This window comes from Vollenhovia emeryi, unplaced genomic scaffold (genome assembly GCF_000949405.1).
Source record: "Vollenhovia emeryi isolate VEMERY1.0 unplaced genomic scaffold, V.emery_V1.0 DF939148.1, whole genome shotgun sequence".
NCBI lineage: Eukaryota > Metazoa > Arthropoda > Insecta > Hymenoptera > Formicidae > Vollenhovia > Vollenhovia emeryi.
In genome coordinates this window covers 1770996-1785030 of record NW_011967218.1, presented here as the reverse complement: position 1 = coordinate 1785030, position 14035 = coordinate 1770996, and the positions used below count along the sequence as shown (strand labels likewise).

General features: G+C 42.6%; 1 protein-coding gene across 3 annotated transcripts in view; it reads right to left on the bottom strand.

The window, feature by feature from the left end:
• The window catches only part of LOC105565940 (diacylglycerol kinase 1), a 112825-nt gene that overhangs the window by 41014 nt on the left and 57776 nt on the right, over window positions 1–14035 (bottom strand). For all 3 annotated transcript variants that reach the window (XM_012019555.1, XM_012019554.1, XM_012019553.1), the window contains one exon: window positions 13218–13306. In XM_012019555.1, coding sequence (XP_011874945.1) covers window positions 13218–13306 — 89 coding nt within the window. The remainder of the gene's footprint in view (window positions 1–13217; window positions 13307–14035) is intronic.

Below are 14035 nucleotides of genomic sequence, written 5' to 3'. Positions count from 1 at the left end.
AGCATCCCCTTAACAATTGTGTGAACAGATTACTTGAAAAGGGTCCAAATCTGGGACCGAAGTGTCGTTTTTTTCTTTTAATAAAAACATTGGCCAGTGTAGGTCGTTTAAAAGAAAAATCATATCAACGGTTTTAAACTACTGGCGATATTAAATCCATTTGTGAATATGATATCAGTCCATTATCACGTTTTCCACCTCTAAAATACTACAATCCCCCTGCGGGGGATCGATAATCGCGGATGGCCTCTGAATGATGACGCTTGAATTTTTAATCGCCCTTGCGCGCGGAAAGCACGGCCGAACGCGGGGCGTCGTCGGGCCGCGAAGCGACGGTTATCACTGTCGGCGAAGATCAGCTAAGACTCCATAAACGCGTTCAACTGCGGCAGCGAATCAAAGGACTGCAATTTCAACGCGGGAAGCTTGCGGCAGGCTTCGGATTGGTCGACTCGCGTTGCCGCACGCGTTGCCGCAGCCCGGTCTACAATGAGACAGAAGTCAGTAGTCAGAAATCGTAAACCGTAAGTTGGAAATCATAAAAGAGAAATGTTGATCCACAATGAGACACGAGTCGCTATAATCTAGCCAATCAGAGACGAGGAAATTTATAGGCGATCATTTGCCAGGTTACCTAATCTATAACTTATTCGAGTGAATAGGCTTTTTGTTAAGCTCCTAAACTTAATTTCAATGATACCATGCTGTTCTTTCACTTCATCTCAACAGTGGGACACTGTCGGTCTGTACACAAAAGCCACATAATTTGTATATTACACAAATGTTTTCACGAATTGACAGTTCTAAGAGCAAAAGGTGCTAAAAGTGCAGAATCGCTCCAGCATTGGTTAAACACCATTTTGTTGAACAACACTTAAAAAATACGTAGGATCAAGGTTAAGTTCCGAAATGTTTCTTTGTAGAAAAATCGTACTTAAAAGATTATAATATACTTGCATACACTATAAATTGTCAGTAAGTACAAATTTTTTCTCGCACAAATATTTCGGAATATAACCATAACCGCAGAGCCAGATGTCTTGGGTGGCTTGGCGCTCTCGATAAAAATGATGGGCATATGATTGGCTCCGAGTGGTCAATCATAAGCTACGTATAAGCTACAAGTCTGAAGGATTGGATTTTGGCAATCTTCTTATGATTGCCGCGCTCCGACTTGCGAGTATCTTATAACAGGCTTATAACTCGCTTATGTCTTCTGACTTCTGTCTCGTTGCAGACCGGGCTTTAGCTATACGCCGTTTCTCTCGCTTCGTCGAGCTCGTGGGATTTAAAACGGCGCGAAGGCTCGTCGCGAGTCTTTACGAGGTATATTTCTTCCACGGAGAACATCTTCCCCGGCTGTCGCGTAGATGCCTGCGACTAACGATTAATCGAATGAAAAGTATTGACGTTTATTTTAATATGTGGAACACCTTTGTAACTAATGCTGAGCGTTACGTTCTCCCGGAAAATTGAAGGCTATTGTCCCGGTTGTATAATACAGCGATCAGTGAGAGAAGATGGGTTTTCTAAACAAAAAAAAGAAAAGAAAACGGATACGGAACAAATCATACATGTGCGAGGCAAACTCCTGTAGAAAAAAAACCGTTCATCTCTTTTCTTGATCGAGCAGGTGGACCCCACGCCCGGCGGTCCAAGAAACTTATCGCGGATAATAGATTTGATCGAATGGCCGAGGAAAAATCTGGACAGCGATATTTTACGAGTCCGTACTTCGGAGACTACGAGCATCGTAAAACGATGGCGTGAGCTTGACGGCGCAAAAATTTCGCTTTACGATAAATAGCTTTCTTAAAGAGATAGGACAGCGTGTTTCTCGGCTGCTGACGTTGCGATATCATCGCACTTACGTCGAATCACGTCGAATTGCAGTGCCGGATGTGCGTTTATCCAGCAACAATTATTTTAAAAAGTCAATAAGGCGATAAGCAGAAGTATTCTGCGAGCACTCCATACGTGTTTAGCAATTTTAAAAATCTAAAATAAATATTTGTGTTAGGAAAACTTGTTCGAGGTACAAATAATGGTTTTTAGAGGAATTGAATTATCTGTAAACGTCCGTGAGCTAGCCATGAGTTAGCATACATGTATAAAAGCTGATTGAATCGATGCACACTGCATCGCGTTATTGGAAGTCTAAAAAGGTGCATTAAAACCGTCTCTCCGACGAAATACCCTTCTATTTTTATTATTATTGAGACGACGAGAGCAAGTAGATCTCTCGTTCGGGCAATAGTGGCTTCCTCTCATCGTTCTAAGCGAACCGATAAGTGCATCTTCTTTAGATGAAAATCTTTTGGATCTCCGAGAGACAAGGGTTGCTCCAAATTGCAATTTAAGTAGTTAATCGAGTCAGGTTGCCGCGTCACCTTAATCTTTTCACCGCAAATAAAGCGACGAATGAATTTTGGAGACTCTTCTTGGATAGGTTCTATTAGATCAGCGCGAGTCTGTGGACCGGGCCGGACGCTCTCGTGAAGGGCCAATCAATCCTGATTTCTATTCGACGTTGCATTCGGGCCAAGCAGGTCGATCTAGCGCGCGAGGACGGACTCCGTTTCGATCGCTCTTAGGGGTAGTCGTCTTCGGGGAACCCACCCCTTGGCGGATTCGTGTGTGCGTGCGATGATGACGCGGTGACCTCGGCATGTGTGGGGTATCCGGCTCTTTGTCGCACCCCCGGTGTCGGCACGCTTCCCTTTCGGTGCGTCAGAGATGACGTCACGTAGCTAGGCAACCGCACCCTTGCGGCCCACGAAGACCCGTTTTTCCATGCCTTACGTCCCCAGCAGCCGTTTCTCATTGTCCTTCGTACTTACGGGCCGAAGGACGAGCTCGGGGAACGTGTGCACATACACGGGGACGGATGGCTCGATAAGAAGTTACGTAGTCCCGGGGATCCCCTCGAGTGAAGAAGCGGGTTAGTCGTTCGGGCTGCCGGATAATCGCTCGGAATATGTCACGCAGTCGGCGAGCATCGTGATAATATAATTACGGCGGCGTCCAGTTCGATCTCGTTACACGAGTTTGTTTCGAAGGTTTCGATATTGCATCACCGGCAACGATGTAGCTTTACACCGTACAAACCGGCGCATTTCATCCACCGAACCCTCCACCTCGGTACTTTACCGGCGCTCTCTTCACGCGTGCCGACATCCCCGGCGCGGAAGGGAGCGTAACTTTCGGGAGATCGGCACGCGACGCGAGGAAACGATAAACGGCAGAGCGAGTGAAACGTTACTCGCGCCGATCACTCCGATCCCTCGCCGGGCGCGCCGCGGAAGCCAAAATCGTTAATCATTCTCGCATGAAAGTCAAATAACAATCGATTTGTCGGCCCGGCGTGGGATGCAGCAAGGTGCATTACTGGGAGTGACATCGATAATGCGATCCTAGGCGACGTGTCACAGCATTGATATATGTCCTTGTCCGTTACCGACCCTCGTAAGGGACTTTTCGCCGAGAATATCCCGTTCACAAAGCTTAATATAGAAACTGTGAGCTCCCCTCTCACGGTTCCGTCTTGTTGTTCGTTGCTGTTTATCCGTGTCTGCGGTTACATACGTGTGTGCATAGGTATACATAAGGAAGATAGTCAAGCATGAATACTACACGACGCGCCGGTCTTTGTAGTGCCTGCGCGGCACAGAAAGGTATATAGTACGCGGTAAAATAGCGATTTCTCGCCTTAAAGCTATACAGAGACCCTCCGCGAGAGCGTGCGATAATAATGAAATTAAGATGAATTTAATATTCTTTGTGCGCTTCCGCGCGGGATACTCGTCTACGGGCGCAATTCGCGTGCTTGCTTCCCCGTGAAAACAATCCAAAATTACGAGGAGCCCAGGGTAGGAGGGCGAGGGACAGAGCCTTTATTCGCGTGACTGCGTGGAATACAAAGCGAAGATAAGGAGGATCATTACGTAACTCCGAGGCACCCGCATTACCGAACATTAATACATCCACGATCGCGAAGGTGCATTCATTCAATTAGCAACAGTGAGCAGCAGTCAAAATGATAACCGCCGCAACGCCTCTTAATTAATATTCTTCGTGGAAAATCAAGTACGGAGAAAGAGTTGCGAGCGAAGCCGTTTCCTCCCCCGAGATCGTGGATAACGCATTCGCACTCTCTCATCGTGTAATCGCGCGTGATTTTAAGCTCTGTCGTTTCCGTGTTAAATCCGACATAAAAAAAAGGGGATACGCTTTGTGAGTCGCGCGAACATTAATGGGTTCATTTAAGTGTCGCAGTTCCTTCTCGGGATTAAAAAATTATACGTTAAGATAATAGTCCCTTCTCGGGATACAAATGATACGCTACAGCCTAATGGAGGGAGAAGGAAAAAGAATGCAAACGGAGGGAAAGCTGAAGAAAAACTTTAGGGCGGAATGGGAGAACGTAAGATCGAAAGAAGAGGAGAGTGAATAGAAATGGCGTGTTTTACGTGTTCCGTAATGATACTATTTCCTACAACAACGAGGCAGCGAGCGGGACGATCGAACCGAGCACGGAAAGCTGTAATGATTTTCCGTAATGATCCGTTCCGTCTATTTCGGATTTCAAGTAAGAGGGTGCCGCACGTATTTAGTTAATCCGCCGGTTCAAGTGCGTGACGACGCGCCCGATTTAAAGCCGGTCGGGCTTTCATTGGCCGCACCGACCAAACTATTTTCAGTCGCGGATTTTTCTGCAAAACCAGTAAAATACCGTGTAATGCGGCATTTAGTTGAAAATATCCAGCAGAAAGACAAATCTCTCTCTAATTTGGTTTGCGGGTGGCGCAGTATGTGATCTTTTATACTCGATTTGCAGTAATCCTCAGCGCGATATAACGAATATCTTTATTTCGCGCGACACACACCGCACGTATACACGAACATTATATGTATATATTTAGCTGCGTGTTGTTTTCGAGATTTAATTTTCGGCTGCATTTTTCATTTCGCTTGAAATCTAGCGAAAAATTATCCTGCTGTTTTATCTCAACGCCGTATTTTAAATACCGTGATATTTTATTACTTGATATCTCGCTATCGTTTGATGCGAGTCTTTTGAAAAAATAATTAAAATCGCGTATGACTGAAGAATTATAAATCGGCATAGAAAAAATTTAATAAGCGATCTTTTTTGTTCTTAAAAAAATATTAATTTAAACGTTCAAGAATATTTTAGAGAAAGTATCGCGTGTCTCGTACAGAAATTCGTAAAATTGCAGTTATGAATAATTTTGTATGAATATACCCGGGCAAATCCGTAACAAATCCGTATATATCATAACGTATGTATAATATCAAAAACAATTTTACTTCATATCTATGTAATGTGTGAAATTTCGCTTGTGTTTGTCCGATATTGTTCAACGCTTTCTATGCTACAAAGAAACGGTTTTTGCGTCACTTTTTTTCTTTTTTTTATATTTACGAAATATGTACTATATTTTTTAAATAATTGAAAAGTAAATTCACATTTATACGTTTCATTCCGAAAAAGAGTTGCGGAAGACGGACTCCTCTTTCTTAGACTACTAGAAATGACAAAACGGGCGCTTCGTGCGCGCAATTTGTAGTTGAGCATTGTATTTTTTTTTTAAGAATTTGGATACATGCAAAGAATTAATTGTACGCGCAACGTCAATTTAAAATAAAAAGTAATTTATCACTCACTGATACGATTCGCAACAGCAGAGTTGTACATCGTCAACTTATATGTTATACTGTAAAAATACAAATTTTTTTTTATTATAGACTAATTATGTAAAATCGAAATTATTGCATTAAATATACTTTATATTTTATATTTTTTAAAGTAGGTATTTATTAAAATAAAGTAGGTATTTATTAAAATAATCGAATACTGATATAATATCGAATACTGAAAAAGTCTTCTTTTTAATTATAAACTCATCAAATTTTATACGTATGGTTTTGTCTCTAACACTTATTCGAATCCTCGTTCGAATCATTTGAATAAATAAAATAAAAACACAGAACAAATGCTTAATTTTGCACAAGTAGCAAATAACATCAAAATGTAAGATACCTCACGATTTCTCCGCCGTTGCCCGATGCCTCCTGGGCCTCCTCCACCTCTTAGATTTCCTTGTTGCACTTGTACAACACTCACTAGCGATAATCATCGATCGTGCGAATTATCGGACACTCCCGTACGCGATGTGAAATACCGCGAAACGCATAAAATATCATTAACAAATATCGCGTGACGTGTCATACAAATTACTCAAACTAACAACTTGCACCTTTCACTCGGAAGAATTACGGTACAAAGTAATGTGAAATAGTAACGGAATTTTCCATTACGTAGGCGGACAACGAATTCCAACGTTTTTTTGTTGTTTTTCACTCGGCGCGTCACCGTACGACGTTACGCGGGCCAATGTGTACCTGGAGGTCACCGCGTTCTCACTCGCTCGCCGAACGTCGGGCCGGCAGGCAGTGGCGCGAGTCGCTCCGTGCGTCGTATTACTTTTGCATTATCGGTTTCCAAGACTCGATCACGATGAATGCAGGGACAAAACGCTATTGATTCGCACACCTTTATCAGTAACAAGTAACGTTCCTCGATTAATTATTAAGCTTCTAGAACTTGTAATGAGAAACGAATTGCATGTTGAGGCGACGGCTCTTTATCATCGTGTACGTAGATATTTCACGATATTTCGTCTAAAATATTACTGTAAACCGTGGTACTTTGTCGCGGTTACATCTCGTTTACGCATCGCGCTTTTAATTGTCTGTCAATTTCGTGTAATCTCTTCCATTTTCGGGAAACGAGAGGTATTTGGGCGACTTCGGCGTTCGCGCTGTAAGTCGCTCTGTCGTATTTCGCAACTCGAACGGGCAGGTAGTAAAGAAAGTCGCTTGTCGCAATTCTTTACCGCAGATTATGTTTCCGATACTCCAATATCCTATTCTTCAGAATTACAAGTGCAAGTTTGAGTAATTTGTACGATAGAAAGTCATAGCGATATTTGTTACCAATATTTCGTGCGTTTCGTAGTATTTCACGTCGCGTACGGGAGTGTCCGAAATTTCGCGCGATCGATGATTTTCGCGAGTGTTGTGAGTGCAACCAGGAAATCTGAGAGGAGGAGGAGGCCAAGGGGGCATCGGGCAACGGCGGAGAAATCGTGAGGTAAGTGTCTTAAATTTTATGTTATTTGCTACTTGTGCAAAATAAACCATCTGATTCTGTGCTTTTATTTTATTTATTCAAATGATTCGAACGAGAAATCGAATAAGTGTTAAAGACATATAATGCAATAATTTAATGCAATAATTTCGATTTTACATAATTATTTTATAATAATCATATACATATTTGTATTTTTACAGTATAACATGTAAGTTGACGATGTACAACTCTGCTGTTGCGAATCGTATCAGTGAGTAATGAATTACTTTTTATTTTAAATTGACGTTACGCATACCCATTAGTTCTTTGCATGTATACGAATTCTGAAAAGTATACAATGCTCAGCCACAAACTGCGCGCGCGAAGCACGCGTTTTGTCATTTCTAGTATTTCTAAGTTGCAAATCTTTATTTAGTATATAAATCTAGCAGCAACAATACAAAACGATAGATTTCGACTTCGACCGCGCACTTCTCGGTCTACATATCCTTTTTTTTTATAGAGGATATTACATTAATCCGAATATTTAAATCTGTGTGTAATAAAAATGGTGAAACGAAATGAGCAGTCGACGCAAAAGTGGCATGAGTCTCTGCTTGCAGATCCAGTTACATGTTCTTCGAAAGTTCTTGTTTTAGATGTATGTAAGACCAGCTCTCCCCTTTCCCTCGCTCCCTCGCTTTCTCTATCCTCTTATCGTGATCTAACTTGTTCGATTACTTTCCCCCGTTTCAAGAATTCTGTTTTCGTCGATAGCGGATAGACCGGCAAGTGTACTTTTCGGATTTCTTCTGACGTCAGTTCTCGGTCTCATCCGATTTGATCCGATCTTGGAATCTATCGAGATTTTCGTCAGGCCTGTTTAAAGTCCCTTTGGCAACGGCCGATTATTATGATTGCTATCGTTACGTTTAAATTAAATTACGAATTGAAACGGATATTATATGTACATAAGTGTATCTCGTATTTCTTGAATTTAAACGGCAGAAAATCACTCCGAGCTCCTTACAGAACTGAAGAAGCTTTCTAGCTTTCAGTGAATAATTCTCGTGTCGATTTAAATTGTATCTCCGAGGAGCCAATGAGTTTCGCGGTAGCGATGATATAAATTGGCGCGTTCCCGGAATTCCACCGTTAATGTAGGGAACTGGGACTAGAATATGATTGTTCAGACTATTGCCGCAAAACCTGAGCTCCCCTCTTGGCTATTCAGTTATGAGATCTCGACAGTGCTTCCTGCACTAACGAGCGAACGCAAGCAACGCTCTGTTCATCCACCGCAATTTTATCGATTCAATGCCGCGCTATTTGTACCCGCTTTTGTACATATGGCATTTTGTTGACTATTATCGCTATCGCGCAGGAGTATGTCTGTGTTGTTCCACATACGTATTTATTTAATTAAACCAGCAATTATCGGATCTCCACATTATTGTTTGATGGCCGCGTTATTCTTATCATTTGCGATCACGCGCGTCGGTACAATTAACGAATAATACTTTCGACACTTATTTAAATAAAACGCGAAACATAAGTGTTTTACGGATGCAATTAAAATTTTTCAATTTGTGTCGCGCCGAGTATCTCTTTTCCTATCTCATAATACAGTACAGGCATATGAGCACGGAAAAAAATACAGTTGAATTGAGCAAAATGAAGTTGCTTGAATTAAACGTTAACGTCACGGGCTACCACATACATAAATAATTCACTCCACTGTATTTGCTATGGATTTTAATTTTAAGCATCGAACTAAGTATGCAGATTATTAAGACAACAATCTGATGTTTCTCATTTATGAATACTGATGCTGTTTCAACGATTTTATCTCAGTTACGCCGATCTTGTTGATACAACATCATTCTTTTTTTCCGTGAGATAGCAGGTTTTCAACATCAAAATTTAATCACGAATCTTTATTCACGACGATCTAACAGTGAATTTTCCGCTAAACAGATTTCACTCCAAGGGCAATAAATTCACGGTGAAGTAGACGCTGCCTATTAATTTAGCCAAAAAACCCTGCTATCTCATATTAAGAGCTTATCGCATAATAGAGAACTTTCTCTGCTAGTTTTTCGATACATGAAGCAGACGATTTTTAATTAGACAGTTATTAAACGTTTCTTTTAAGTATGAAATAAAAAAGAACTCGTGTCTCAAGGCGATTAAACAGATCGATCGCAATTAGCATAATTGTAAAGTACAATTTGTAATTTATAGACAATTGAATTCACTTGCGACGAGAGATTTCGTTGGGGGCAAATTGCAGATTCGGCTTGTATAATCAGAGAGTCTAGTGCTGCAGCACGCGTTTCGTGTGACGGACTTGCGGTTGAACGTGACCTCTTATCGGCCGTTAACGCACGCTTGTCCCTCGGTGGAATCTCCAATTATGAGTTCTCGACGTCGGTTACGCTTCACGGCGAAAGACCGCGCCCGCGGGGGAATTTCCGGACCTCTTGATCTCGTAACCGACGTAGCCTCTTAGCATTCGATGTCAATTGTCGCGTCCCGCGGGGGATTAGGTTCTCCAAGTTTGCGTTCTCTCGCACAAAGAGGACTCCGGTTGTAAATGTTGACGCAATATCGGTCGGTCCGATTTCAGTGGCTTTGACACTGAATTCAATCGTGTATCTCGTGTTGATATCGCGCCGGAGCGAAAATAATCGACTAGATTCCCAAATAAAGTAACTCACGCACGTCCGAACCTCGCGGAGGTGCACGTGCAATATTAAACGTAAAATCGCGTCTAGTTATCTTCGTGCATTTCACTACACTTTCCCTTTCGTAACGAAATGTTAAGTACGAGATGCATAGACACGCTCGCACGTATATATATACCTACATATATATATATAAAAAAGGAAAGTAGATTAATGTATATTTCAAAGTAAGATTCAAGTTATTACGGAAAGTCAATCAAGACCTTTCGTGTTAAATTTCGTATTAAATTCGCCAATATTGCCTCACGTAATCGCGCACCGAAGTCGACAATATTTTCCCACCAGCTATCACTGTGTGTGTGTGTGTGTGTATTTACAATAAATCGAGCGACGCTCGGTCCCCCGACGCGAATAGCGTCCTTGGCTGAATAAAGTTTGCGAAATCTTTCTCGTGACAATAGTTGAACGTTAATGGATTTTAACTGTTATTATGTATGCAATAAGATGAGTAAGCGTTGTGACACTCTTCGTGAGAATAATGCAATTTCTGTGCTCTCCGGCGAACAAGTTCCGCCGGTGTCTTGCGAATCTCTGCGACACGTACCGCGCTGTAGAACGACAGAAAGCTTTTGAGGTATTATTACGTTGTATACGTATGAAGTTATACAAGCCATCTTCGTCGTTTTGAGAAACGTGAAACTTTAGACAAGTGTCTAGCATGAAATCCACGGCGCTTTGACGTAGCAAATTTTTACGACCCCGTAAGAAATCCCGGGCTTTACTGCCGCTCTAAAGTAATTACGCCAAGACGAATGCGTCGTGAAATTCCGGCCGGCCGTTCATATGAGAACGTCACGTGGGAAACAGTGGATTATGCCGCCGTCGATGGCGGGGCAGTAAATTCGCCCGGAAAGTGTCGCGCGGTCGGAATTTGCGGAAAGACGCCCGGCGACATAGAAGAAAGTAATTCAGATCGTTCCTCAAAGGGACCCCAACTTGGAACGCGCCGCGGAATTACCACCGTCGGATCGGGCTCCTTCGTGTTGTAACCCAGAACGGTGTTATAAGGGTTCGGGAATTTAGGCGGAAATAAACGTTCGAGTCGCTGTAGTACAAAATGTAGAAATTAAATTGTCACGACTCTCAGAAAGACGTGCGCATCTCGTTGACGCATTAGCCGCCTTTGGATATTTGCGAGGGGGAGAAACCGCTGACCAAAATCTTGTACACCAATGCCCACTAATGCCCAGTGGGCATTACTTTATCTTATAATATTATCTTATTTTATCTTTATAATGGCCCAGCAAGGCCTAATGCCCAAAAAATTGCTAGTGATGCCCAGTAATGCCCATCACTCTGGGAAAAAAAAAGACAGTTATAACCCATTTTGGGACCCACCATTAGTAATCGAATTATTTGGATTGTTCGTAACTCTATTCTGAGAAAAATTTTGACCGTTTTTTGATGTAGTTAAGCAACTTAACATTTCGGTTATTGCCACTTAAGTGAAAATTATCTTTGCGTTACTGAATATCGACAGAACTAATTGAGAGAATTGATTAGTATTACTCTAATATCTTGAATATGGATAGAACGGCTAATTGTGATTTTTAGTTACGCGAGATAAAATTCGTAAAGGTTAGAGTTACGAACAATCTACAATAAATAATTCGATTACTAATTGTGGGCCCCAAAATGGATTGTAACTGACTTTTTTTTTCCCAGAGCAGTAATGCCGCAAATCTGTACATCACAATGCCCGCAGCGATTTCCTCCTCGGATAATTGTGACAAAACTCGTGTTCCTTTTGCGTAAGGGGACTTGGTGCGAAATTTTTGTAAAAAGTTGCTCCATTAGTCACGAGAGAGACAGAGGGAGGCGCGTAAAAGATCTGATCGGCATCGTCGCGTGTTACAACAAACTGTGACGAACGGTAAACACGGTGTCGGCAGGTACTGCGTAAAAAAAAGAGAGCACCTTCGCAACTTCAGCAATCTGTTTTAGTTTCGGAGTTAATATTCCTCGGGAGAGAGCAAAATGTGCCCGCCGCGTGTTCACGTTTACAGACGTATGTTGCGCCGATGTAACGCATTGTTCCAGCAATACATCGCACGCCGACGCGAAAGTAAAACGACTGTCAGGAAATGGCGCGAGGCTCTGAAGTTGGAGGGACGACTTTCCGCCGTGGGATCCGCGAGACGAATTTCGCTAAAAATCCGCGAAAACTCTGAGGGGCCGTCGCGCCGTACTTTTCGCGCGGTTGGAGGGAAGAAAAAACCATTGGGGAAGCTTAAAGCGTGAAGGAAGAAAGGCGCGCGACGAACGTTTCTCGGCCTTTCGATACAACCCGACGTGAAATGCATCTCGAAGCGCAATGCGTACGTGTGCGTCGTTTGCAGCGAGAAATCTCTTTTCGTGGAAATAACCTTCGCGCGCGACTACCATCAGGAATACGAGTCGATCATTAATGCGTCGTCGAACGGAGCTCTCGTCTGTCCTTCTTATATAACGCAGGCACGCAATAGCTTCTACCTGTCCGTGAGCATCGTACGTGTTCTGAATGTTATTCCAGCGGGAATACTTAACGATTTTACGGAACAAATGCTCTCTCGGTGTCTGCGGATGGTATTATACCATAGCTATCGCGTTATGTCGTTATACCTTTCACTCAAAATATAAACTGTATACGTATAATCTGACGGTACCTCGATCGATATAAGACAGATAAGACGGCAGGACGCTATTCCCCGCGGAAGGGGATAGTGTCCTTTTCTTTAACGTGACGATGAGAAATTTATTATTGACGAACAGCCGCGACTAACTCAAACATAAAACCTGAAAGCTGTAAGATCGCAAACTCGTGGCTCTGCTAAAAGTGCCAATTATTCCCTAAAGAAAAAAAACTTCTTTGGATACGTCTCGCGGGTTTTTGTAAAATATCACATTCCCTGAAAACTTGTTTAAACAGCTTGCGTACAAGTTAAGTAGATATTTGTCGCTCAAGTGCACTCTCGGGCACACCGACCGTTCAATTTCATTTTATAGAAAGGCTTGAAGTGCACCTGAGGCGAGAGACGGCAACGAAATCGTGTTCGCGCGCTCGGCGGAATCCTTCACGTCTATCGATTTACACAGAAAACTTGCGGAAATTTCTATGGAATCAAACGTATACTTTGCAAAAAATAACATTTACCGAATAGAGTAGCGCGACAGTATCGGATGAAAAATTAAGATAACATTGCATATAGGATATTTCCCTACTCTCGTGGTACGCGATGTATCTTTTTTTTTGGGGGGGCCAAACGGCCTCTTAGATTTTAGATGCATATGCCGTCGACTAGGACGAAAATATGGGTCCAATCTTTATGACTCACTCCGTCCGGATGATATTTCGGTACGCCGCCCGGCGTCGTGCTGCTCCCACAAAATTCACCCAGAACATCCTGGAGCTTCCGCGTGGAATCTGAAAAAAAAAAACAATTAACGGCTCGATCATCTATCAATATTGAATTCTACTCCGCGATATCGGGAGGTAGCAATAATTGTCAGGCACGAAGAGCCTAAATAGTAATATATTTTTTGTAACGAAAGAAAAAGCCGATGGAACGTTGCACAAAATATAAAGGCAAATTAATTTTATTGGACGAGATTTAATTGGCGCCCGTGTATGGCGCGCTAACAAATTTTTGAAATGTTCCAAATGCTTTTTGTCCGCTCATCTAGATTTTTAAACCGTCCTAACAAAGGGATGAAACGTTACAATCGTAAATACATTAATATCCCCCGCCCCCCGTACAATTCGACGAATGTCAGTGGATGTGACACGAGCAAGTTCGTCTCTGATAGATTAGGCAGCGAGGAGGGCGGATGGAGGACAAGATTGATCCACCATCTTGGATTCAACTGTTTACAGAAAAAACAACGACGATAAATTGACTAATAATAGGAGGCCATTGGCCTAATCTACCCGGGCCGACGTCATAATGCACTTAGCGGACCGAGATATTTTTGGGCGGCTACTATTTTCGAGCCGATTAACGGCCACGATGGATCGTATTCGGACGGGGCAGATGATTAACGCGCCCAGCTGAAATTCATGTTTCCGCCTCGATGTCGGGCCCGCGTAACTGCTCACGATTATCGAACTATTGTTTTATAACAGTGGGACAGAATGTCCGTACAGATGAATCGC